Raw genomic sequence first — 24,038 nt, 5'->3', positions numbered from 1 at the left:
TTAGTAAATTGCTTGTAGAAATAATTACAGGACGTGAGCATTCCACAGGTTAGTGTATAGCAATTCTGTAACGAAAGCAGTGGCAGAACACTAGTGATGCTCTGAGTACGTGAGACTTTGAAAATTAGCATTTATCCAAGATTTTGGTTAATTGCTTTCAAAGAAGGATGGAATAGGGTATTTGTGTTGCAAGGTAAAGTAGCTTCTTATTTTCTAAATCTGACAGATTTTATTCTTAGGTACATCATCCTCGAACATTGCTTCGTTGCGCAGCTATTGATAAAGATTGATGAACTAATGAAGAACTGGTTGTTATCACCTCTGCAGTACTTTGGGTAAACATTAGACGGTGCATTTCTTATACAAAGGTGAATAGTAGTTGAGATCTGTACCTGCTCACCCAACAGAATTATATAGTTATTTTGTGGCATAAGGTCTCTTACTTCATTTGCAGATGTACCTAAATTAAGTACATAAATAATTATTAGAAGAGCTCATTATTGCATGAGCTTAATGTGTACAGAATTTATTGAATTCTGGAATGTGGTTTAAGTAGTTGCCGTGTATGACCTGGAAAGTGCAACTTATAAATATCCCTTTTTTCATTGAGAAACAGAGAGTGAAGAGACATAAGCAAAAAAAGTATCTAAGAGACTTTATTTTGAAAAAGATTGTAAAAATAGTTAGGAATGGCAGGGCTGAAGGAGTTGGCAGTAGCAGCACTAAGATACGGACAGCATATAAAATAGGTGTTTTCTGAAAAGCAAATCGAATAATTGACAGTACCTAAATATAAGACTTGCTCTCTCTGACAACCCTGTGAAGTTTCAAATGCTACTTATCCTGGAGTTTTATTTGTATTTGGTTTTTTTTTACATCTTATTTTTAAATTGGAGTTTGATATGTTCAACGACAGCATTAAATCTGTGTTTGCTAGTTAAAAAAATAGTAAAACTTAAGACCCATTTTTTTACTCTGCTTTAGAAATCAAATATAGCAAAGAACAGAACTCCTAATGTAAAGAATTGTAGAAAAAGAAAAATTTAGGTTTATTTTGTTATCAAGAATAATACAAGCTGAGATGGTGAGCCAGAGCAGAAAACCTGAAGGACTAACTTGATGATCTCTGGCTCTTCATGAGTTATGAACGAGGGTTTTGCTCTTAATGGAGGACATGAGCTGTTCCTTTTAGCTCTTTTCAGTGTTCAGTAGTAGAAGCAGGATGGTTGACCTTAAGATAGTGAAGCAGGTGATTATGCAAGCATGATGCAGGTGTGGGTTAATAAAGTAAATAAAATCAATCACATATGTGAGATGAACATAAGTCTACATCTGTAAAGCACAAACAGGAAGAAAGCCCCAAAAGCACGGAGGGATTTACATGTGTGTAGTAGTTCTTAGTGTCCAAGTGGTAAAATTTCAGGTTAGTGAAGTGGTGAGAGAAGATATGTGGAAAAACTTGGTACTAAAATATGTCTGATACTGTGCATGAAGAATACTGGAAAGAACTGTCCATTTGGTATCTAAGTACACTGATCAAAATACAATTTGTTTCAACTGCTGCCCCTTAACACTTGATATCATGCAGGCTGCTGGCCAAATAAATGCTTAAGAGGGCATGGGAAGATTAATCTTGCAGGCCTTTTGCTCTTGTCTCACAGCATTCATTTTAGCCCCCTGACTTGCCTATTAAAATGGTATTTTTTTTTTCCATTTTTGGTTCTTGCTTTTTAATTTTGTTTAGAGGGAATTACTTTCAGGTAAATGTTTAATTTTCAAAAGTGTCAGGTATTCAAAGTTTTGAATTCTGCCTGACATATATTGGGTCCCATGCTGGCTAGCAAAAGTGTTCTAACTTTAATCGTGCTCAGACTGTAAGTTTGTTTATTCAGCTTTCAGGAAAGTAACACAAATTGTCTCTGAGTTGTTCTTACATTACATTTAAATCAGTGTAATCTGGAGGGGGGGGACATGTTACATCTTGAATGTTCAGGGTCCTGTCATACATCCTTCTGGTCAGGTGTCAGCCAGCATTCTGTCTTTGAACATTTGCCTTTCTGCACTCTGTGTTTTAAATATAATATGCACAGGCATATTATCTGTTCTCACCTCTAGTAGGAATAGCTCACCCTGTCCTTCATGAACATCATGAGACATCATGTGGCTATGTGCAAGAGTTTCTTATATATGCCACAATTTCCCCCTAAGTTCTCATATATTTGTTTCAAAACATATTTTTTGACAGATGAGTTGTTGAAAAAAATTACAGCTTTTAATTATTGTTGAAGCTACTTGTCTTGTATAAAAGACTTTTTTTTTCCTTCAGTTCTAACACTGAGGGTTTCATTTGAAAACCTTTCTATGCAGTGGTATTTATCAGATGAATTCTTTGATATCAACAATATGGTAGGTGTTTTCCTTTATAAAGCAGTCTGATTTGCAGATGAGCTAAGCCAGCCTATTGTTAAATAGAGGAAAGTGTGCTTTACTTGGCTGAACTCTGGAAATGAATGATCTGCTCTTTATCATGTTCACCTTAGGTGGGTTAAACAAACTGAAGCTGAGCACGAGTGTCTAATAGTCTTGTCTTCCTGCACCTCACAGTCATCTCTAGGCCAGTTGTGTTTTCAGGCTCCTATTGTTGCACCAGTTAATTAGTGACTTGGTCTTCCAGTAGGGTAGGTTTTTGTAGCCTGTGCTTAATTTTGGGCTGCTCTGTTTGGGGTCCTAGAACTCAAGATTAATGTAAAGCTAGTTCAGGTATGGCAGTGTGAAATGTTGGATGCAATGAATTGTGCTGTGTATTTACTTTTCCAACTTTGTGTGACAGTGATCAGTTAAGTGTAAAACAAAGACAAACATTAAAGTGGTTGTTATGCATATGAAATTTCACTTTGCAGTATTTTCACTTACATATTCTGTGAATATGAAACAACGTAATGGAGTTTGACAGGTGTAAAACGGTGTGCTAGAAGTCTGTCATTGACTCCTGTAACATACTGGTCTTCCTCTGCCAGCCTACAGCTGTAACTAAGTTGTTGTGGAATGTAAAACAACTTGTTCTTCAAGTGTATTTCCTTTTCTTTTTAGGAACTGGAGAAATGGCCACTACACAATCTGTCTTCACATTTGCTCTCTGCATTTTAATGATAACGGAATTAATACTGGCTACAGAGAGCTATTATGATATCTTAGGAGTTCCAAAAAACGCATCTGACCGCCAGATCAAGAAGGCATTTCACAAGCTGGCTATGAAGTACCACCCAGACAAAAATAAGAGTCCTGGAGCAGAAGCAAAATTTAGAGAAATTGCTGAAGGTAATATACGCTCTCTTTTGTCATAATAATTTGATACATGTCTTTATAACCTGAGTGCATTTTCTTTTTTACTGGATAAGAGGTATAAAGGTTTTTTTTTCTGCATTCCACTTAAGTGCTGTCAGATATCAAGCATCAAAATCTGAGTTGTTTCTGTGTTCTTGCACATAGGATGGCCTTTTACACAGTTTATGCATTTCTGCTTATTAGGCTTTTGGCATATTCTTCTTCTCACAAAAAATACTTAGTAGTAGGACAGCTTTAGCCCTAGGAGGTTAATTTTTACTTTTTGATCTGTTTCATGAGATCTGGCTCAGGATTACTACCAGGGTTTTAGGAGGGCCTAACAGCAACCTTGCAGTAACTATGGGCAGATTATAAGAAAACACACAGCACGGTGTTTCACTGGTTCATGGTGGAAATGCAATAGACAACAGGTGCAAGAGATTCAAGTGGTTATAAGGATAAACTTTTTCACCTTGAGGATAATGGTTGGATTTGAGGATCTAGGAGTTCTTTCCCAGTCTTAATGATTCTGTGATTCTGTTCTACAGGCCAGTGTTAGAACAGATTACCTGGAGAGGTTGTGCAGTCTTCAACCTTGGACACTTTTCAGGAATGACTGGGTAAAGCACTGACTAACCTAGTCTGATCTCATAACTGACCTTACTTAGAGCAGGAGGTTAGAGACTGAGGTCATGTCTAATTTCAACTATCCGTTATCCTACAAATATAACACTTACAAGTATTGTGTGATAAAATGGCGCAAGTGGATAATGAAGAACAGAAGGACTTGCTGAAAAATAAGGTATACCCACTTCTATTCCCTGTAGACTCAGGTATAACACCCATCTATTTGTGTAGTTCTCTTAACTAAGCTAAATGGGATTTCTGGCTTTTGCCTTCTTGTCCGCAGAACAGTTATTTTGAAAGAAAAGTAGTTAGTAATATAATGAAAGGGAGTGACAGCCTCATTAGACACTTATTACAGTTGTTAGCACCTACTACAGGAGGAAGTAGGAACTCTTAAATGTTGAATTATATAGAATAATTGCAAGTCTTTGACAGGTAAGAAAATGAAAGTGAGCTTTTAAAATATTTAGTTATCAGAATGGGTATATTTTTTATCAGTTTCTGCCTTGGAATACCAGTACCTGTAGTTTTAAACCAAAGATTGGAGGGAAATCTAATTTCATTTTGGGTATATCCAGTCACAAAATCTAGGTTTATTGCTGAACTTGCAAAATGAGGATTAGCACATGGTGAAGTTAATTTCCTTTATCTCCTCAGTGTTTATGTTGTTGCTTGTAACTGGTGTAGCTAGAACTTGCTGGGTGGCAAAGTAGCTTTGCAGACATTGCCCTGGGCTTCTGTGATAGGAGTGCAGCAGATCCTTTGTCTTGTTAGGTAGAGTTCCTAACTCATTCTTCCTCCTTCAGGCTTTCTGATCGCCACCTCTCATTGTTATTTTGTTTCAAATCTAAATACTAATATTTATTGGTAGTTAAACTGTTTTGTGTTATGTGTAACCTGTCCTCATAATATAGCTGTGTTTAATATTGTAAATAACTATTTTGACTCAGTTTATTTTGGTTTGGAGAAAGGTAAATAAATATTGAGCTCTTGATTGGGCTTGAACATTGAATGAAAGTCTTGTTTGAAATTTCCTTGGCTCAGGAAGAATGGGAGAGAAAGCTGCTGTTCTTTGTATTTGTGTATGATTTTCTTTTTTTCTGTTTTTTTTTTAATGGAAATGAACTGTAACTTTTTTTTTTTTTAACATAAATAGCATATGAAACATTGTCAGATGAGAATAAACGAAGAGAATATGATCAGCTTGGCCGTCATGGAGGAAGAGGAAGTAATGGAAGCCCGTTCCATCAGTCATTTAATTTCAACTTTGATGATCTCTTCAAAGACTTTGACCTATTTAGTCAAAACTCGCGGTCAAAAAAGCACTTTGAAAATCACTTCCGAAATCATCGGGAGGCTCATAACCGGCAAAGACGTTCTTTCCAAGAATTTTCTTTTGGAGGTGGACTGTTTGATGATGTGTTTGAAAATATGGAAAAGATGTTTTCATTCAGTGACTTTGAAAATGCACACAGACACGCGGTGCGAACTGATGCCAGGTTTCATGGATCCAGCAAGCACTGCAGGACTGTCACTCAGAGACGAGGAAACATGGTTACCACATACACTGACTGTTCTGGACAATAATGTTTCCTTGCTTCTAAACTTTTCTTCTTTACTCAACATCTTCATAATCTTTCTTGGTTTTGTGTTAACATGGAAGAAATTCTCTAAACTGTATTTTCTATAAAAAACACTTAAACTACTATAAAGAAGTTGTAGATGAAACTAATCTGCAGAATAGAAACAACATGCTGTTGGGAAATAAATGTGTCATCAACTACTTAGAATGGGAGAGAAATACTCTCATGTGACAGAAAATTGATATATATTTCAGTTTAGTAAACACTTTCCCTAAGTTTGAACACAAGATATATATTTTTCATTTCAAAAGTGTAATATAATTTTTTTCATAGAAGCCAGTTCAGGACTGATTGAATTACTGGTGTGTGGATTGAAGCAGAGGAGAACTTTAATTTTTGATGTGCTGCTTTTTTTTAATTGTTTCTTTCCAAGTTTGCACTTGCAGATTTTACCTGATACAGATTTACTGTGCAAATTACATAATTTACGCAAAATAGCAGCAGAAATTACTTCCCTGTGTCTTTGTTTCTCTGTCTAGCATTGCAAAAGTATTAGTAAAACTCTTACTTTTTGAAGTTGGAAAATAGCAAGGGAATATGTGAAGACTGTGAGTGATGTAGGAATTTGTTTTGTTTCTGAGTTGGCCTGAAACAATATTAGGATTTGAATAACCCTTGACTTATTTAGGGGACATAGGGATATTCATGTATGTAGGTTTGTGTGCACACTAAGTTTTTGTTTTGGTTTTTTTTTCCTTCCTTCCACAATACAAATATCTCTCTGACAAGATTTGGAAGGGCACACCCAAAACACTCTTGTTTTATGCTTACTATATTATCATGTGTGCAATGTACTTTTTATAACTCACTTTATTGAACTAAAATATCCCTCTGAGATCTTAGGAACTTCAATAAGATAAGCTTGTCTACAGATTTGTAGTGTTCCTGAAAGGGTCTTAGTAAAAGCTACCGTGTTTAGATTGGCAGATTTATTACCTGTCAGCAGGAATTTTTCAGTGTTGTGATTTGAGAGGTAAATTCTTAGCCTAACCACAGAGTAAAACTGAAAATTACAATTCTTGTATTCATCAAATGCCTTGTGGGGCTGAAAACTGCTAATAAGGACAGTATTAATGGGTATTGATTTTAGCACCATGGAAACCCACAACCAGTGTAAACTACTTAAAACTAAAAAGGGAAAAAAACCCACCAGAAAATGCTGCATAACGAAACCCCCAAATACTTTAGCTGATGTCAGTCAAAAAGTTCTATTGTAACTTAGTTTAAGTAGTGACTTCTGCTTAACTAGTCTTACAGGTTCCATATGTTAAATTGGCTGTCCCTTTAGAACTGGGAGGTAGGAATTTACCTTTCAGGTTGATTGCATGAGCAAAATAAGCATTTTAAGTAGCAGTGTTCTAAATAGGCTTTGAGTTCTTAAAATCTTTATTAAGAGATTTAACTCTTTGCTTCTCAGATGGATATTGAAAGCTGCCTATTTGTTAAGGAACTTTAGCCTTACCCTCAAGTGTACATATTATCGCTTGTTCAGTTTTCATTACCTAATCCTTGGAACGGATTGTTGCGCTATATTAAGTGCTTTTCCTTTTCCATGTTCTTCTTTATTTATTAATAGACTAATACCTCATATATGGTCTTTATTAAAAGCCAGTAATTTGTGCAACATTATCGGAATGTGCAATATTCTTACAGTAAGAAAAGTACTGGATTGAGTATGTTTTTTTTTTTCACCCTTTTCTTTGTAAGTAGGGATTTTTGTTTCTTCTGTATAATTAATATATGATTCAAGCAAAAATTGTACTTTGTGTAGATTTCTGCATTTAATTTCTTTAATGTACTTCATCAGTCCTGTGCATGAAACTATCTGTCCAATTCACATCCTATGGGCATCCAAGTGAACAAATTATTAACTTGAAGTTATGAATTACTTTCTCTCATAAAGATTAAGTATTAAACATGAGAGTGTTTGTGAATGTCCTTTGGTGGGAGGCAACTCTTGAAGTGGGATGCACAGGTAAAATATTAATGCCTTTCTTAGTCTAGTGAATATTGTCTTAATTAAAAAAAATGGAAATAGTAGAATGAGCAATTCACTTGGGTCCCTTCCTGAACTCTTGAATTAGATGGAATGAAAGCTAAAATGAGCACTATCAATTGTAGGAAACATATTTCACCCCAAAAACTCAAGTCATTTAAGTGACTGTATGAATCCACAATCTTTTGAGCTAAACTTTTAGGTGAAAATAAGGGTTCTGGCTGCTTCTAGACTAGTTTCCCCTCTTTAAGAATGCTCTAAACTTAGTATAAAGTGTGCTTGTTTTCCTGATCTCTTTAAAGTGTAAGAAAACTAATAGTGTTGCTATTTTTATAGCTGATCCACCTTAAAAAAACTTCTTTCTGATCTATTTTAACTTGATTTCAAATTATTTCTCTTAATTATTTGTCACTGGAAAAACAACAAATGCTTTCCATTATTTCTATGGCTTCTCCAAGTCACCTTTCTGGTTGTTTTTGTTGTCGATCCAAGGTCAAATCCACAGAAACCAGTGTATGTCCCTGTGGTTTTCTATGATGGGTTTGCTTTGAATAGGCTTTAGCTGGGGAAACTCACAGGCTTTCTTCAGCCAAGAGTCTTCACTTTCATGGCCCTCAGAACACAAGCTTGCAAAACATGTTGTGCTTCTCACTTATTCGGAGCTCTTGCACATTCTTTCCCTATTTATAGTGTTTGCTTCATGGCAGGATCCAGCGGAAGTCCTGGTATAACCTTATGACACCCCTGACTTCAGAGTTTCTTAAGTGCCATCTTTGATCTCTCTTTAAATCTTATGAAAATACCCAACAAAATCAGTTTTTGTTAGATAAGGGTGAAAAATAAAATCCTGAACAATTTTTTGAAAATAATTTATGCATATGTAACTCCAAATGATTTAGTTTTTAAAACTACCATCAAAGTGTTTTTTTATGTTTGTTTTCTTCCCATTATACTTTTGAAACACAGTATCTAGTGGAGATAAAAGTACTGTAACGTTAATTAGAGTGCCATTACATTAAACATATGAAAATTAATGGTGTGATATGTCTTTTTAATTTTTTTTTCCTTTTTGCTTCAAGATAGAGATGGGAAACCAAATAGAAGTGGTTTATGTGGTGCTTGTGTTTTATGGAATGTTTTGACCACTGCATTTTCCCTGAATGAGATGATGGAGTTGGCAGGGAGAAGAGAGTGGGCTGAAAAAAATGTAGTCAATTTCACCTGGTTTATATTTTTTTGGAGATGTTGGGAATGGCTTGGAGTTAAATGTATTATGCCTTTAAACAAAGCAGGCAAAAACCCTGTGCAAAAGGACTTTTTTCTGAGAAGCAGGTGGTGTAAGAGCTGAGAGCTTCTGCGTGGAGCTGGTAGGTCACTGCCTGTGCTCTGCCCTGCTGAGGTGGGTGAGGGCAGTATGGCCAGGCTTGGAGTGCCACATCGAATCGCAGGTTCTGAAGCCAAGATCAGGTGCTGTTGTACTGATTCACAAGACTGCTTGAAAGTTCTTGTTTTCTGGGTCTGATCTTTAAAAGGTGGAGAGTATGAAAATTTTGGGATTTGGTTTGTCTCATCTGGCCATTTCTCATTAGAATCATCTTCCTTGGAAGAAACCAAGCAAATTGTCATCTTAATAATGCAAACCTAGATTTTGAGGACTAAATATGTTGGAAACAATGCAAGATCTGCATTTTATTTTTATGGTGAGGAGTGTGGGGGTTTTTAAAAATAATTTGTAAATTATTAGAAGTGATTATTAGAAGTTACTATTATAGACTCATTAGTAGTGTCTGTTGGACTTAAAAGCCACATGTAGAGTTTATCAGCTGTGCTATGTATGGAGCTCCTTTCAGAATAAAATGCTGCTCAGAGGATTGCTTGGCTCTGGCAGCTGTTGTGGTTGAGCCTGACTGGCCTGCCCTCGGATAGTGAGTGATTCACACAGCCGTGCTGCTGGCTTTGGTCCTGTGGGCACCTGTTCCTTCAGGAATGGGCAGAGACCAGCTCTGTAGAGGCCACTTAGCAGTTGTGATATCCACTGACAGTCAGTCATTCCTGGTATAGGTCTGAATCACTTCTAGGCTATGGTTGTGCTTCATCCTCGATTCAAGTTCCTTTTTTGAGAAGTTTTTCAAAACAACAAGCTTTTCCAAAATCAAACAAAAAATATACACAGTAATAAACCAATACCAAAGCCCAACAAATCTGCTTTGAAGTGATGTACTCCAAAGCTTAATTTGGGGCATGTTACCTATTATGCATTGGCATGTGATTCAACAACACCTCTGTTATGAACTACGGTGGCACTGAAATGAACATTACTGCTTGTGTTGTTCCTGCTGAGGTTGCAGTCACACCAAAAGATGGTGTGGAGATGATCAGATCTCTAGGGATGGATGCAGGATTCTGCCAGGGCTCTGAGATGCTAGTTGGAGATGGCAGACCATCTTGTGCAAGCAGCTCTTCTGGGATGGTCCACCAATGAATTAATGTGACCCTGGTATAAATATATCTTTTTTGTGTGTCTGCACAAAAAGGGAGGGGGTTGTGTTGACTTGTGTCACTGATCTGTTGAGAATCCAAGTTGTGTGTTTCTTTAGGTTGGCAAAAACTGATGGTCCTCTCAAATGCATCCATGAGGGGAGAGAGGTGTCTGATACACCTTTGCTCAGCCTGATACCTGATCTCCAGCTGTGGGCAGCTGGGAATGGATGCTGACAATTGGCTCAGTGGAGCTATTGACCACTGTTGATCAGTGGTGTTGGTGTCTGGCTCTGTTAATAGCTTGAATCATGAACCTGCCTTAGGTGGGGCTGTAACGTCTCATATGTTAAGCTGAAGAATTCTGGCCAGTGTACATACAGTAGGCAGAAACACAAGCAGAGACTGTTATTGTTACTCCGGATAGTTGTGCTGGATTTAGAAGAAACAGGAAAGAGAAGTACAGAATATTGAGTAATACACATCAAGGGACCTTGAAGCTATACCTGTGTCGCTGTCTTATAAAGATTTTTCTAATTCCACATTGAATGCTCTTGTTAAGCACCACTTGTTTCCAAAATTGTATCTAGATACGAGAAAGAAAATGAAGTTTTAGTGGTTACTTACTGGATATTATTGCTGTAATCTGTTCATCTCCCTCTGACATGGAAGTGAGTGTGAATTAGGAAAGATGAAGTGAGTTGTCTGGAGGTTGCAATAGAGTTTAACCCATTTTACTTTAGGACTTGGAACTTGCAAGATTTTTAGCCTTCAATATGCAGGATTTTAGGTAGTGATCTAAATGACAAGTTGTGTGTTACGCCCACATGGCAGTAGTAACATACCTGTCTCTTCTGCTGTGCAGCAATAGGCACTTCAGGGAGCTCACATTATAAAGTGGAGCTGAAGTAAGTGCCTGTGTGGTAGCAGCGTTTGCCAGACTGCACCTGGCTGAAGCAGGGGAATCCATTGCACCACCACGATCATTAATGCTGAGCATGCAGAGCTCTGGCTGAGGGAGAAGGTGCTCTCTGCCCAAATTGCTTAATGAATCCCAACAGTGGATTTGATTCAGTCTTTCTGCTTTAATATGTAAATTTTTGCATTGAAAGTTGTTTTAAAATAATATGGATCTTCAGCCTGTCAGGCAGCCAATGCCTGCTTGGGTGGGTGGTTCTGCCACCTCTTGGTAGCTCAAACTTGGAGACAGGTAGGGAGGCAGGGCAGAGGAAGGGCTCAGACTGTTGTTGGGAGCAGAGTGCAGATGTTATCACTTGTGTACAAATAAATTAAAGCATTACTTGTGCAGATGGAGCATGAATATAGCTTGCTTCTGCTGGGAGCTGAATGCAGAGCTTGTGGCTTGTTGGTAGAAATATTATTACTGTCAACAACACATATTGTCTTTACCTCTTCTTACACCCTCCTCCCCTCTGGTTTTCTTCTGCTTTTGATGACTGATGACTCTGCTCCAGTTGCTGTATTTTCCCCATTTGGCAGTGGCTATAGTAGTTATGTTTCTAATTGCTTTGCAAGTTCCTGTCAATTGACTTTAGTCCATACATACAAAACCTATTTTGCAAATCCAGCTTAAATGGGTTTAGGGTTTTTTTAATAGTGCGAACCATTTAAATGAAACCTAATTTCCTCCTGTCTTTCCCCATATCCTGTTGAGTTAGCTACATCTACAGCATGAGGTTTTGTACTGGTTTTCTGCTTTATTCCATCTGTGGGAGGACAAATGATACCTAATTTGGCATAAAGTGAGACAGGTGCTGACAGATTGTATCTTATATAAAATCTGCTGATATAAATTTAATTAAAAATTTTCTGGGAAAAAATATCCCTGGCAGAATAAGTTGGTATAATCAGCACTTAGCATGATAACCTTGAAGCGTAAAGATGAAACAAGCCTGAAACCCTACCCAACCAAACCCAGAACTACTACTTTGGTGAGTGTGAAGGTTAACCTGAGCAGGATAAATATTTTACAAAATCTCTTCTCTGTAGAGGGAAACAGATTTTTTAGCAAATGATAAATAAATATCTGTAAGAAATAATGGAAGGAAGTGGCTGGAGCACTTATACCTCCACAGGTAGATTTATGATTGCTAAAATAAAAAGATTTATTTCAACTTATGGGCACCTAATGAAATCCACATAAGACACTCTATAAAGTTATCCCCTTGACAACTGAGTATTATTTACACTTTCTAAGTACTGTTTTGCATCTGCCCAGATTCAAAGTACTTGCATCAGCTTATGTATCCTTCACTGGCTATGCGAATGCAAGGAGTTATCCTGAGTTATTGCTGCTTAGACCCACAGTGGCTTATTGCATGCTCATAATTCAGTCACACGTTTGAGCCCTGACCTGAGTTACACATAGTTACATAAATAATCTGATATACAGCCATGAGGAGAGGCCGGATTTCTTGACTCCTGACATTGTACTCTTATCATGAAGCTGTTCTGACTCTATTCAATCAGGTCCTGCCTCCTGAACCAGTGTCAAATTAACAGACTGCTTCAGGTAATGTTTTTGGCTGTGTTACAAAACATGTCCTGTGTATGAGGTGCTTCTATTGAAATTTTTTATTCTGTTTTGATGAAGGTGGATCAGGAACTACCCCTTTTTTATGTTGAAAATAATGTATTTCTTTGATGTGTGGATCTTTAGTGAAGAAGACATAGGTAGTTATTTTCACATCTGTGGATTTACAGTAATTTAATTGGTCTGTGTACTAAAAAGAATGTGGATGGAATAAATTGCAAGCTCAAAAGGACTATCTTTGAAAACGGTGGATTGTGCCATAAAAAATGGGTAGGCACGGAGAATGGGCAATTTGTCACGGAGCATCACAGCTGCCCAATAAGTGGTCTTGATTTTCCAAGGAGAGCACATTTGAAAGAGGGGATATGACTGCATTTTTGCATTTATGTGCTGCAGGACTCCTGTGGGTACACATTATTTATGCCTGTATGTAGCATTTCCAGTAGGTGGCTGTCACTTCACACTGAGTTAAATACTGTAAAATAACAGCTGTCACACCTCATGAGACCCACAGTCTATTCCAACAATATCATAAATCTGTTTTACTTGCTGTCCGTGAAGCCTAAGAACCACAGAAATGCTACCTGGCACAGCAGTACTCCTCTATGAAATAAGCAACAAGCCATCTTTAGTGCATTTTTTAAGGCATGCAATTCTTTTCCAGGCAAACAAATTAGGCTCAGAAAATATATTAGTCACTTAACACAGGCTTGTTTCTGTTGTACATGCCTAAAGGTTTTTCTCCATTTCAAGCCAATATGTACATGTGAGGTGATTCTGACCAGAAAATTGTTGATTTCTTGCTTGTTTTTTCATTTTAAAAAAATAAATTCTATGGCAAGCTGATCTTTCTGTAGAGACTGTGTTTCTTCGTCCTGAAACTGTTATAAATAGCTGCTGTAAGAGGGGAAGAAAGTCACCTCTGAAATTTTGTTGGATTAAAAATGTGAAAGAACAGCTATAAGGGCGATCTCTTTACACTTACTTATTGTATAAGTAAATTAGTAATATCAGTGATTATTGTTACTTCCAGTGAGGCTTGGATGATTAAACAATGAAGTGGCAAGAGGAGATTGAAGTAGCTGAATGTAAGGTGATGTTCATGGGGTAAAATGAAAATTAATGAACCTAGATTTGATGATCACTGTTAGCAAGACCTTGGAGTTGTAGGGCACAGGTCCAGGAAAACATCAGCTCTGGGTCTAGGAGAAATGAGCAAAGCAAACCATATTTTAGGAAGGACTAAATAATGAAGAGAACATAGTTATGCCACCATATGAATCCATGGTTTACCTAACCCTTGACTCTGGCCAGTTCTGATCCCCTGATCTTCAAGACACAATGTTAAAACTGGAAGGCATTTGGAAAATGGCCACAGGGATAATTAGATGAAAGAATTTGCATATGAGATTTGACTTGAGTAGATTATCTCTTTCTTCAGCATTGAGAAGTGGCTATGGGATAATGGACAGGCCTCGTCAGTGGTAATGAGGTCATGGATAGGGATTGACTGTTCATAGTCTTTTGGGTTACAAGGACCAGTCAGTTCCAGGAAAATAAGAAAGTAAGCAGTTCTTCATACACGAGATAGTAGACTTACAGAATTTGCAAAAAAAATAGGGTGATGACAAGTCTATGAGAAAGGTTCAAGTTGAAACTGTGCAAATCTTGGAAGAGTTTTCTGTTGGGGCTTAACAGGCATATAAATCTCTTCAAACTCAGGAATATCCTGAGCAGAAAATATTTGGACCTAAAAGGAGTAGAAGGGAACACCAGCAAATGTACTTACTCTGTGCTAACCCTCCAAGGGGTTTGCTAATGGAACAGTTGATGAAAGAGTATTAGACTTGAAGGACCTTTGGTTTGAGCTAGTGCAGCCATTCCAATGTTTTAAGACTCTTAAAATTCCATACTATTTAAATTTATTAATCATTTTGTTGGGTTTTTGTACTCACCTTCGAGCTTGTTAGTAAGCTGCCTTCTAGCAAGTGTAAATTTACAGGTGCATTCATGCTCAGCTTGATGTGATGTCCTCTGGCAGATACAGCTGTGTGTCTTCTGTCACTCAATTTTCTTTTAGTACTGTGTTTTTTCAGAACAAATTCTGACTACACTCTTAGAGTTATTCATTAATGTTGTTTAGTGGATGAAAGAACTTTAGTCTTGTTTTCTTTTTCACCCGTATTGGCAATTTCTTATGACCTAAGATACTGTGCCTGATCTTGTGACAGCTAGATTGTAAAATCAATTGATAGCTGCAAGTTGCACAATCTGAATTCTATAGATCATGATTAAAGAGAAAAAATTAAGGAATTAGATTGGGTTAAAAGAAAGGTAAATGTATTTGAATGAACAGTAGAGGAATTTGAGTTCTATTTTCATTACTTAATGGTGTTTTTTTGCAGTCTGCTAGAAACATGTATACTCAGGAGTATGGAAAAATGGAACACACACACAGAGACACATAATGCCTTGTGCTGCTGTGTGGTGGCTGTCAGGCCTCCCAGACACTGTGCACCACTGTGCTCCAGGTTGCTGTCTCTGATGCAGAACTGTAAGCACAGATACAGCCATGCATAGCTGTGAGATATGGGAGTGCTGTCAGATCAAAGAGGGTCCTGTCCCCCAGCCATCTGGAATTAGTGATTGTTTTGAAAGAGCAGCAGAGCAATGCTGAACTGAGTTCCCAGAGACACAGATATGTCCTAGTCTGGAAATACTGCAACGGGGGCAGAGAAATCCCAGCTCCCACCACAATAATGACCTGACAGCAAGGATTTCTGATAACGCAGTTTTTCCCCTCAAGTTTCATTTATCACAAGCTGCAATTGTAAGAAGTTAATCCTCCAGGCATAGGAGCAAAGTCAATGTTTACCCCCTCTGTAGCTAATGATATAGTAGAAAGGCTCAGCATATTTTTGCTTGGCAGAGAACAGGACAGTGACTACAGTAGGCACCTAGAAGACAGGAAGCAAACTTTGCCTTAGATATGCAGACAGGTCCAGGGGGAGGATTCTTTGGAAGTTCATTCAGGGTTGCTATTGCTTGCTCTTTACTGCCTATTTATGAGACCCTTACTCAAAGCTGTCATCTGGATTAGGGGAGGAAAAAAATCCCTCTGGAGGGGTTCTCTAGCAGGGGTTAGGAAGCTTTCTGAATCCCTGGAGTGACAGTCAACACAGCTGTCTGTGCTGAGGGTAAACATGGAAAAGCTTCAACTCCACTTAACCTTGAGCCTGGAGTTGTTTGCAGGGATGGGAAAAAGACATATCTGAGAAACAAAACTAGGCAAGGATCCAGTGATTTGTGGTCACTGCCAGTTTTCTGGGTACTCAGAACAAGACTGATATGATTTAAGCAAAGCCCTGCACTATAAGTAACTTTGGGAGTGTGGGAGTCTGGAAACCCTTCAATCAGAATGAAGAAATGGCTTGTTTTAGTTTAACAGATAGAGGAAGCTTTCCATGAAAATACTTCTATTGCCTAATTTTTCTTTCCTTGGACAAAGGGTGCATGAATAATTCCATGGACTAGAGGATTTAAATACAATGAGTGACTTATATGAGAGTTTGGGCAGTTCAGGGCCTTTTCCCTGGGGCATTGAAAATTGGCCAGTTACTTCCAAGTAAAGTATGGTGGAGAACTCTCAGGTCATTGCAGACTGATGGGACCAGGGGATTTGTGAGTCACAGGGTACAAGGCTGGGAACTGAGAAATCAGTTGAATGTCATAGACAGCCTCTGTCTCATCAACAAGTGTTCAACATTTATGAACAATCCCATTGTATAGAATTGCAGGTAGGTGATTACAAGTATCTCTTACAGTAAGTTTTTAGGAGAATGTGTCTGTTAAAGAAGGTGAAAAATGAAGGTGAGTGTGAAAAATGAAATGTGGTGAGAGGGGCTGGAGTCTGCTTCATGGCTCCCCTGAATATGCACTGTTCAGTATGCAGTCTGTGTTCTACATGCATCTGCTGATAGCTCTCATTAAGAGTTTAACCACCTCCTTGGCACCATACTTTAATCCTTGAATAGCAAGGATAGTAACTTTGTATGATTGTTTTGCAATATGCATCTTTTTTAGGCAATACAGTTCTTGTGGGATTCACCTAAACAGCAGTAGGGGCAGGAACCCCTGTGCAGAGGCAGATTGGGTCCAATAGCACTGTTGCTAGACTTGCAGAACTGCTCCTAAGCAGAGAAGACAACTCTCAGGTGCTCTCATCTGGCAGGTTAAGGAATCCTTCAGTGTCTTCTTCAATGAACCAGTGGAACCATCCAAGTCCAGCCTGAATGTTTTCCTTGACAATGTAGACAATGTAGATGGGAGCTGGTATTTGGGGGTGTACTCTTGACCAGGAAGAGATACAGAAAAGTCCCAGGGACTTGGAGAACATTTTTTCAAAAGGTCACATTTTTTCAAAGAACTGTATTATCTATTTTGAAGAAATCCATGTGAAATAAAAAGGGATATTCTTAATGATTGTTTAATCATTAGTTTTATAATAAACTAATGATTTTCTTGAGCGAGGTAGATTTCCTTCTGCAAAAATGAATATCTTTCCTTAGCACTTCAATAATGAAAGGAGAATTATCCTCAATACTTCCAGATTTGCACTTTGACCTAAAGAGAAATTAAAACTAGATTTTCAGCATATTTTCATACATAACTTGGTGTGCTAATAGTACCTTACCAGTCCTGTTCAGTTTAGAAGGGCCATCTGAATGAATGCTGTTATCTAGGAACTGATCCAAAACAAGGAGATGGTCCAAACACTCCTGAACTTTCTGGCAATGCTTGTTTCAAAACTTTCTGGAATCAAGAGTTTACCTGGCAGCTGAATCGAATAACAAATGAGCATTCAGCAGTGGCTCCCAAATATCTCAGGCACAGCTTTACTGACAACTCTTTTTATCAACTTCAGAGCTATCATACCTTCAAAAGAAAATGGGCCATACATGGGTTTAAAATGCTGAAAGGCAACATTGATTTCTTCCCAATCACATACTGCAGCTTCATAGACAAACAGCACATACAGTGAACCTGCACAGACTTCAATAGTGACCTCAGAACACAAAGAACCACAGCCTGAACTGTGCCAGCTCTGCCTTGAGGGTAGTCCAAGGAGATGGGTTAGAAATGGATTTGCACAGTTTTTCAGCTCTAGGTTTCTGGAGATCAGCCAGGCCTTGGCATACTTGAAAGCAATTAGGGAAAACAAAACAAAACAAAAAGCAGGTCAATGTAATATTGCTGAGAGCTTGGCACAGGCCATTTATTGTCTGAATTAACCTTTCACACCATTTTTTGATAAAGTTGGTGTTGTGCTGCTGAGACAACATTTTTGCTCTTCTTTGTGAGGAGAATCTGAGACTGAATGTTTCCTGAGGCCAGGCCAAAAACAAAGAGAAGGGAAACAAGAATGTATTCCTGGAGGCCAAGGTAAGAGTCAGGCTGGGGCATCCTGTCTTTGAAAGACTTAAAGCACAAGCTGCTACAGTGAGGAATAAACCTGGCATTCCTCTGGGTACTGCTGGCCAACTCTGCCTGCATTTTGTTCTTTTCTGTCCGTGGCAGCTAAAATCAATGTGGCATAAGAAAGGCAAAGAACCAGGAGCTTAACTAATTACAGAGTCTCTGCTGGCAAAGCCACATTAATTCTTCTAACCCTGCACTCTCTTTAGTGGTGCTCTTCTGCTGCGACACATGAAAAATGTGAACTGCCAGAAGCCTTTTTTTACATTAGCAAGGAGGAGGTTATTGATGTGGCTGTATTAAACAGGAGGTGGAAGGGGCGAGGGAGGTGAGTGAAGCTCTGCATTCTTGTCTCCAGAAATAGTTACAATGGCAGAAAAACATCAGCTTTCAAAGACAAAGCTGAAATCTGAAGGGGGAGAAAAATTAAAATCCACAGCATTTGCTGATGAGATTTTTATGATAAAAATACTAAGTTTTTTTTTTTTTTTTTTTTTTTTTTAATATATGGAATGTACATTTTTAGGGCTCATATAGGGTCTTTCAATGAAGTTTTCCAGTTTCTAGCTGGAAAATTTAAGATCAAGAAATCATGCATTTCGTGCTTTGCAAAAAGTCTGAAAAACTGGAGCTCCTGGAAAGCAGCATTTTAACATTTCACCACTGGATGGAGACAGCAGTCCAACTCTTGTGAGTAATTACTACCGGGACTGTAATGAAATGCCTTGCTATTAAGAGATTGAATAATTAGTGGACTGCAACTACAGTGGAACACCAGCTAGATTTATGGCAAAAAAACGTATTGAAGGCACATCCCCCAGATTTGAGCTTGACCTATTTTTATGGTGAGAAAAGACAAGATTTAGCTGAAAAAAATTAATTCCACTTCTCCCTCCACATAAAGCATCAATGACACAGACTAGCAAAGAACACAGGAAGATAAAACAAAGCTTTTTAGGATCCTTTCTATATTTCCCCAGGTCATTGTATATTTTTCCTGACAGGAGGATCCTTCAGCTTTGTGGGTCTGGTCTTGTGCTGCAGGTAGCAGCTGGGGTTAGTGCTGCAGGTAGCAGCTGGGGTTTCTCCAGCAGAGGTTGTCATGTTTGCAGTGGAGAGCCTTCTCTTACTTGAAAGCAGCAGAGAAAGTTGTAGGCACCATTTTGAAGGTTGGTAGGAAAATTTTCAGAGATCACTGCAGTTCAAGGGTGATAGCATAGATGGGGGACAGCCTGCCCTATCAGGGTTAGTTTCTCTCATCAAGTATGTTAATGCCTTAACACACATTTTCTTCCTTCTTTGTGTATGTGTGCATGTGCATGAAGTTCATGTTCATGAGAGAGGGAAGGAGGAAAGCCTGGATTTTAGCGCAGTCTTTTATTTAATCATACTGGGCTTCTCTGTTACCTATAACTTTTGATTTTTTTTAATGATTTAAAGACAAATAAATGAATTCAAAGATAATTAAATTCTTATAAATTTTCTGAAATTAGCCAGCCAGATAGGTTGGAGACTCTTGAAGTACCCAGACTAAAGGCTGAAAAGTGAATTCATATAGTAGAGAGTCTACTCTGGAGAGAGCTCTTATAAGTGCCCTTTCCCTGGGAGAAGCTTTAATCAGAACTTGCAATCAACCACAAGATAAGAATAACCATAGGCAACCAGACTTCATCAGTTAAATAAGCACTAGAACTTTGCCTTAAAAGCAACAGAAAAGTTGACCTATTCCATTACCATTTCTCCTCTGCCTCCAGGTCACAGAGTCTGTACAGAGTTTAAAAGCTGAGAATTTTCACAAATAAAAGCAGCATCAAAGCAAATAACATCCACTGAGACTGATTTTTCATGTGTCTGCTTGTTGTATTCAGGCGATGTTTTTTCCAGACAGCTGTGACATTGCATAGTGATTAGTGGGATGAAGCTCTAGAGGGAAGGGGCATGAAAAAGGGAGGCTGAACATAAAGGGTTGTGACAGGTCCTAATGTGTGCCTTTCACTTTTGTTCCCCAAATACAATATCTATTGGATCAATTATATGCTGATCTACATGAAAATGTCTTAATTTTTTTTTCCTGAAACTAAGGTTTCAAGTGTAAATCCTTTGCACACAGCCAAGACTGATGTAAATCTTCAAGAATAGATTCTTAAAGGTGTTTAGGTTTCCTATTCCTGGGTGAAAATCTCTGCCAACTTCACCATCCAGGATGTCTAGGGAGGTATCTGGTGCTGAGACAAGAAACCTGATCAGTATGATGAGCAGAGTTCTAAACCACTATGGAGAAATCCACAGTGTTTAGGCATGAGTGGGAGGTGACCTTCTGCAGGCAGGATATGTTTGCAGTGACAGAGGTTTGCAAGCACATGCCTAGTTATTTACTTATTCGTGCGCTTAGCTATTGATATGTACCCACCTCATCTGTTATTCATCTGGTATGCTGCTGTTTGCAGAAACTGGTGAATACAGAAAGGCTTGAGAACCACCTTTCCTTCACTATGTTGTGGGAGCACCCTCACTTGAAGGAGGCTTGGGATAGAGGGAGCCAGTCTCAGTTTTTCTGTCCACTTCTTGCTGTTTTTGAGGAAAAACCTGATGAGGGAACTGGTCAGGAAGGGGATATGCTGTTATACCGCCAGTCAGTGTGAAATTATGGGCTGTGACTTTGGTCAGTGGTAACAAAGTTTCAGAGGAGAAGCCCTCTGAGGAAAAAATATGTCAAAAAACTAACTCTGCTCTAGGTGCTTGATGTGGGAGCAGGAAAATGTACTTACTGGATGGAATTAAGAGGCTAGATTAAGACATGAGAAACAGAACAAGAGGCAGGCCAGGAACACCAGGAGCACCTGCTTATAGTGGTGATGAGTTTGAGTGTGCTGTAGATACATAGTAAAATTGTGTTCATGATTGGCAGAGGCAATACCAAAGCCAGGGCTCTAAGCAGTGAAGAGCAGCAAAACTCAGCTCCTTGTGATGGCAAGACATGACCTGCTAAATAGCATGGGACCTTGTGAGTGATTATCCATGATCATTAGAATGGATCTGAAAGTTCAACATGTGCTATGTTCCTAATCTCTCTCCCTGCTTCCTTTGTGATTGATTGATGGGTATGTGTGACCTGACTAATCTAACAGAGCCCTTTCTTTCTCTGCTTTGTGCAGCAAGTTGCAGTTCCATGGGCACCTCATAAAGTGCCACAGTGTGGTCAGATGTGCTGGGTTTGCTCTGCAGCCTTCCAGGTGACCATGGGAATAATGTCCTGGCATCTCTCTGTGAAGTGCTCCATCATTCCCCAAGTACCAAAGGCAGAGCTGAAAGTGCTCTGAGTTGTCTGCTGTTGGATATCCCTTCATGCCAGGCAAGCACCTCAAACCTTCCCTCTGACAGCTGATTTTGCAACTGCACAGAGCCAAGTAATGCTTGTGGCTAACTAATCCATGCACAGAAGAGCATGTACTTACATACAGGAATGATTTCTTTGCTGATGGATCTCCATGCTCTAATGCTGGTACAAGTGCCACAGTGCCACAGGAAGGTTTATGGAAGTTTCTGTCCTCATAAGGAAACTTCAGAGGCTGTGTCCATTAGATCATATTAATTGCCATTCACTGCTCTTTCTTCTGCTGTAGAACTGCAAGTAAATTCTTGAGGAGAAGGAGGAATTTGTTACTAGCATTTCTAACTCATACGGGATGAGTGGGATTACAAATCAATATCTGGTTCCTTCTCAGCTTCTTCTTCCTCCAGCCTGGCCCATTTCCATCAATCATGAAAAGCTTCCCACTCTCAGCAAATGGCCACTCCACATGATTAATCACTCAGGTCATAGCCATAAAGAGATCTGCCAGTCCCATAACTTCAAGACCATCTCAACCAGGCAGTGTGCCAGATTAATTAGGAAGCTTTCTATGGCTAATAGGAAAATCATTGATATTTGGTGCTGGGGAAAAAAAACCTGACAAACAAGCGAACAAATTTTCACACAGAAAGGTAACCACAGGTTTTCTGAGAGCCTGGGATGCATTCACATTTATGAACAGCTGAAATATCCTGTGTTTGCAGGCAGTACTGTATCATATGACTGTCAGATCAGTTACCAAATACCTTTTCTGTTCATATCCTCTATGGGACCTAGGTCACTTCTCTCTCAGTCATGAAAAGAGAGACAGGAACAACAGGAACACCCAATAATACTTAATAATATACTGCTTAAAGCATTGCCAAACAATAGGGTAGTTCCCACTGATGACATCCAGGGATTTTATACAAATAAATGCATTCTGGCTTTGTCTTACACTGGGTCTTTGTTTATTAACTGAATTGCCTCAGCAGTGATGAATGATGAGAATGTAAACCCTGCCATGTCAATTGTCCTGTGTGACATGCTAACAGCAGGACAAGGTTATTGAGAACCTTCATGACCCAGCTAATGGTGAATCTGAAAGCCCAAAGGGTAAGGGAACCATATGAATATCCTGAGAATCCAGTTTAATACACAAAGGAGTGAATATGTGGTTTTGTTTCAATTTGAATCAGCAATCTAGTTTTGATTCTAGTTTTAAACAAATCCTGAAGCTTACATAGCAAATTTTGGATTGACCTAGAACCTCCAAAGTAATTGTCTCTTGAATTTGCCCTAGATACTGGAGAGTCTTGAACTACCAAAGTGTTTTTCCTGAACCTCCTTTTTCTCTGACTTGGAAGATTTGCAAGAAAATATCATTCAATCATTTTGAAATTTTGTGTGAAAAGTTAAATAGGTTGACAGCAAATCCTGGGTGGGTTTTTTTTTGTAAGGAAGCAAATGGCAGTGTTAAAAGCATACTGCCCAAAGCATGGGTGGGATTGTCTTTTGTTTTCCCTTAGGGTGGTCAGTAGCCTCCCTTTAAAATAAAGAATTTAAACTGAAAATGAAGATAAATCTTGAACTGTACCTGGAGAATGGGTATAAAAAGAACCACGAAGAATATTGTAAAGTGTTCCAGTCTTGCTCAGAGCAAATCCCCATGATTTTATGAACCTATTAAATGTTTCATTAGCTAAATATGCCTCTACTCATATATAAAATGTTGAACCCATAGGGGATTTTCTCTGCTTTATCTAAAACTATGCCGCTGTCTTGTCTGACATAGGATTTGTACTCATGTCCTGTTTACTTGCTTTATGTTGTTCCATTTCACTGGTTGTCATTGCCTCCTGCTGTTGTGTGGACAATGCAAAAAGCCATCAGCATGTGTGTGAGTCAGGTGTGTGGGAACACAGTGTGGTTGTGAAGTGTCTAGCATTTTGATAATCCTGATCTTCTAAGAAGTATCTCTCTCCAGTGAAGATGGTTGTTGGGTGTTCCACAGAATACTGTGGGAAGAGGCAAAAGGAGTAAGGTGTTCTCAGCACACACAGTAAGCTCTGCAGCTGCCACAAGAAGAGATCAGGCTGAGCATGATGTTTTCTACCTTAAAGACCCTCTTTGTGTAGGGTTTCTGCTAACAGGAGATAATGACAGCTGTTCTCAGGGTAAACAGGGAAGAGTACTTCAGGAATGCAACAGCTGTGGAATGTTATTTTCTGATTAGTGCTCTTCAATAATCCAGAGAGATTTGTAGCAGTATTATGGTTTCTACTTGTCACTCAAAATTATGGCAGTATCATTGCAAAGGAGAAAAAGTTCCTGGTGTGTTAGCAACCTGTATTTCTGGTGCAGGAACAGAAATTAAACCATCAATCTCGCCAGTCATTCTGCCTTTGCACAGGCAAAACTCTTTGTATTCAAAGGGTCCCAGGATGATAAAATGAGACATAAAGATTTCCTTTGATGGTCATGCTCCTGAAGCCCATTCAGAAATGAGTCACTGGTTAAAAACTACCTTTGAGCAATTTTCAACTGCCATTCACAAAGTCAAGCACTCCACTCTGCTCATGTTCCAATTAGCCAAAGCCAGGTAGGTAT

General features: G+C 38.7%; 1 protein-coding gene across 1 annotated transcript; it reads left to right on the top strand.

Annotated features, from left to right (window-relative positions):
• Window positions 1-233: 233 nt before the first annotated feature.
• On the top strand, window positions 234-8,624 carry DNAJB9 (DnaJ heat shock protein family (Hsp40) member B9). Its single transcript, XM_068189978.1, has 3 exons — window positions 234-368; window positions 3,091-3,318; window positions 5,108-8,624. The coding sequence occupies exons 2-3, from the start codon at window positions 3,102-3,104 to the stop codon at window positions 5,536-5,538; spliced, it is 648 nt and encodes a 215-aa protein (XP_068046079.1). The 5' UTR covers window positions 234-368; window positions 3,091-3,101; the 3' UTR covers window positions 5,539-8,624.
• Window positions 8,625-24,038: the final 15,414 nt, after the last annotated feature.

This window comes from Anomalospiza imberbis, chromosome 5 (assembly GCF_031753505.1).
Source record: "Anomalospiza imberbis isolate Cuckoo-Finch-1a 21T00152 chromosome 5, ASM3175350v1, whole genome shotgun sequence".
Taxonomy (NCBI): Eukaryota; Metazoa; Chordata; class Aves; order Passeriformes; family Viduidae; genus Anomalospiza; species Anomalospiza imberbis.
This window is presented reverse-complemented; position numbering and strand designations above follow the sequence as displayed.

Bases quoted from the DNA above. Each gene is read 5' to 3' on its own strand.
- DNAJB9 (XM_068189978.1), top strand. From the start codon at position 3,102: ATGGCCACTACACAATCTGTCTTCACATTTGCTCTCTGCATTTTAATG. The intron at 3,319-5,107 runs GTAATATACGCT...TAACATAAATAG, and splicing joins ATTTAGAGAAATTGCTGAAG to CATATGAAACATTGTCAGAT.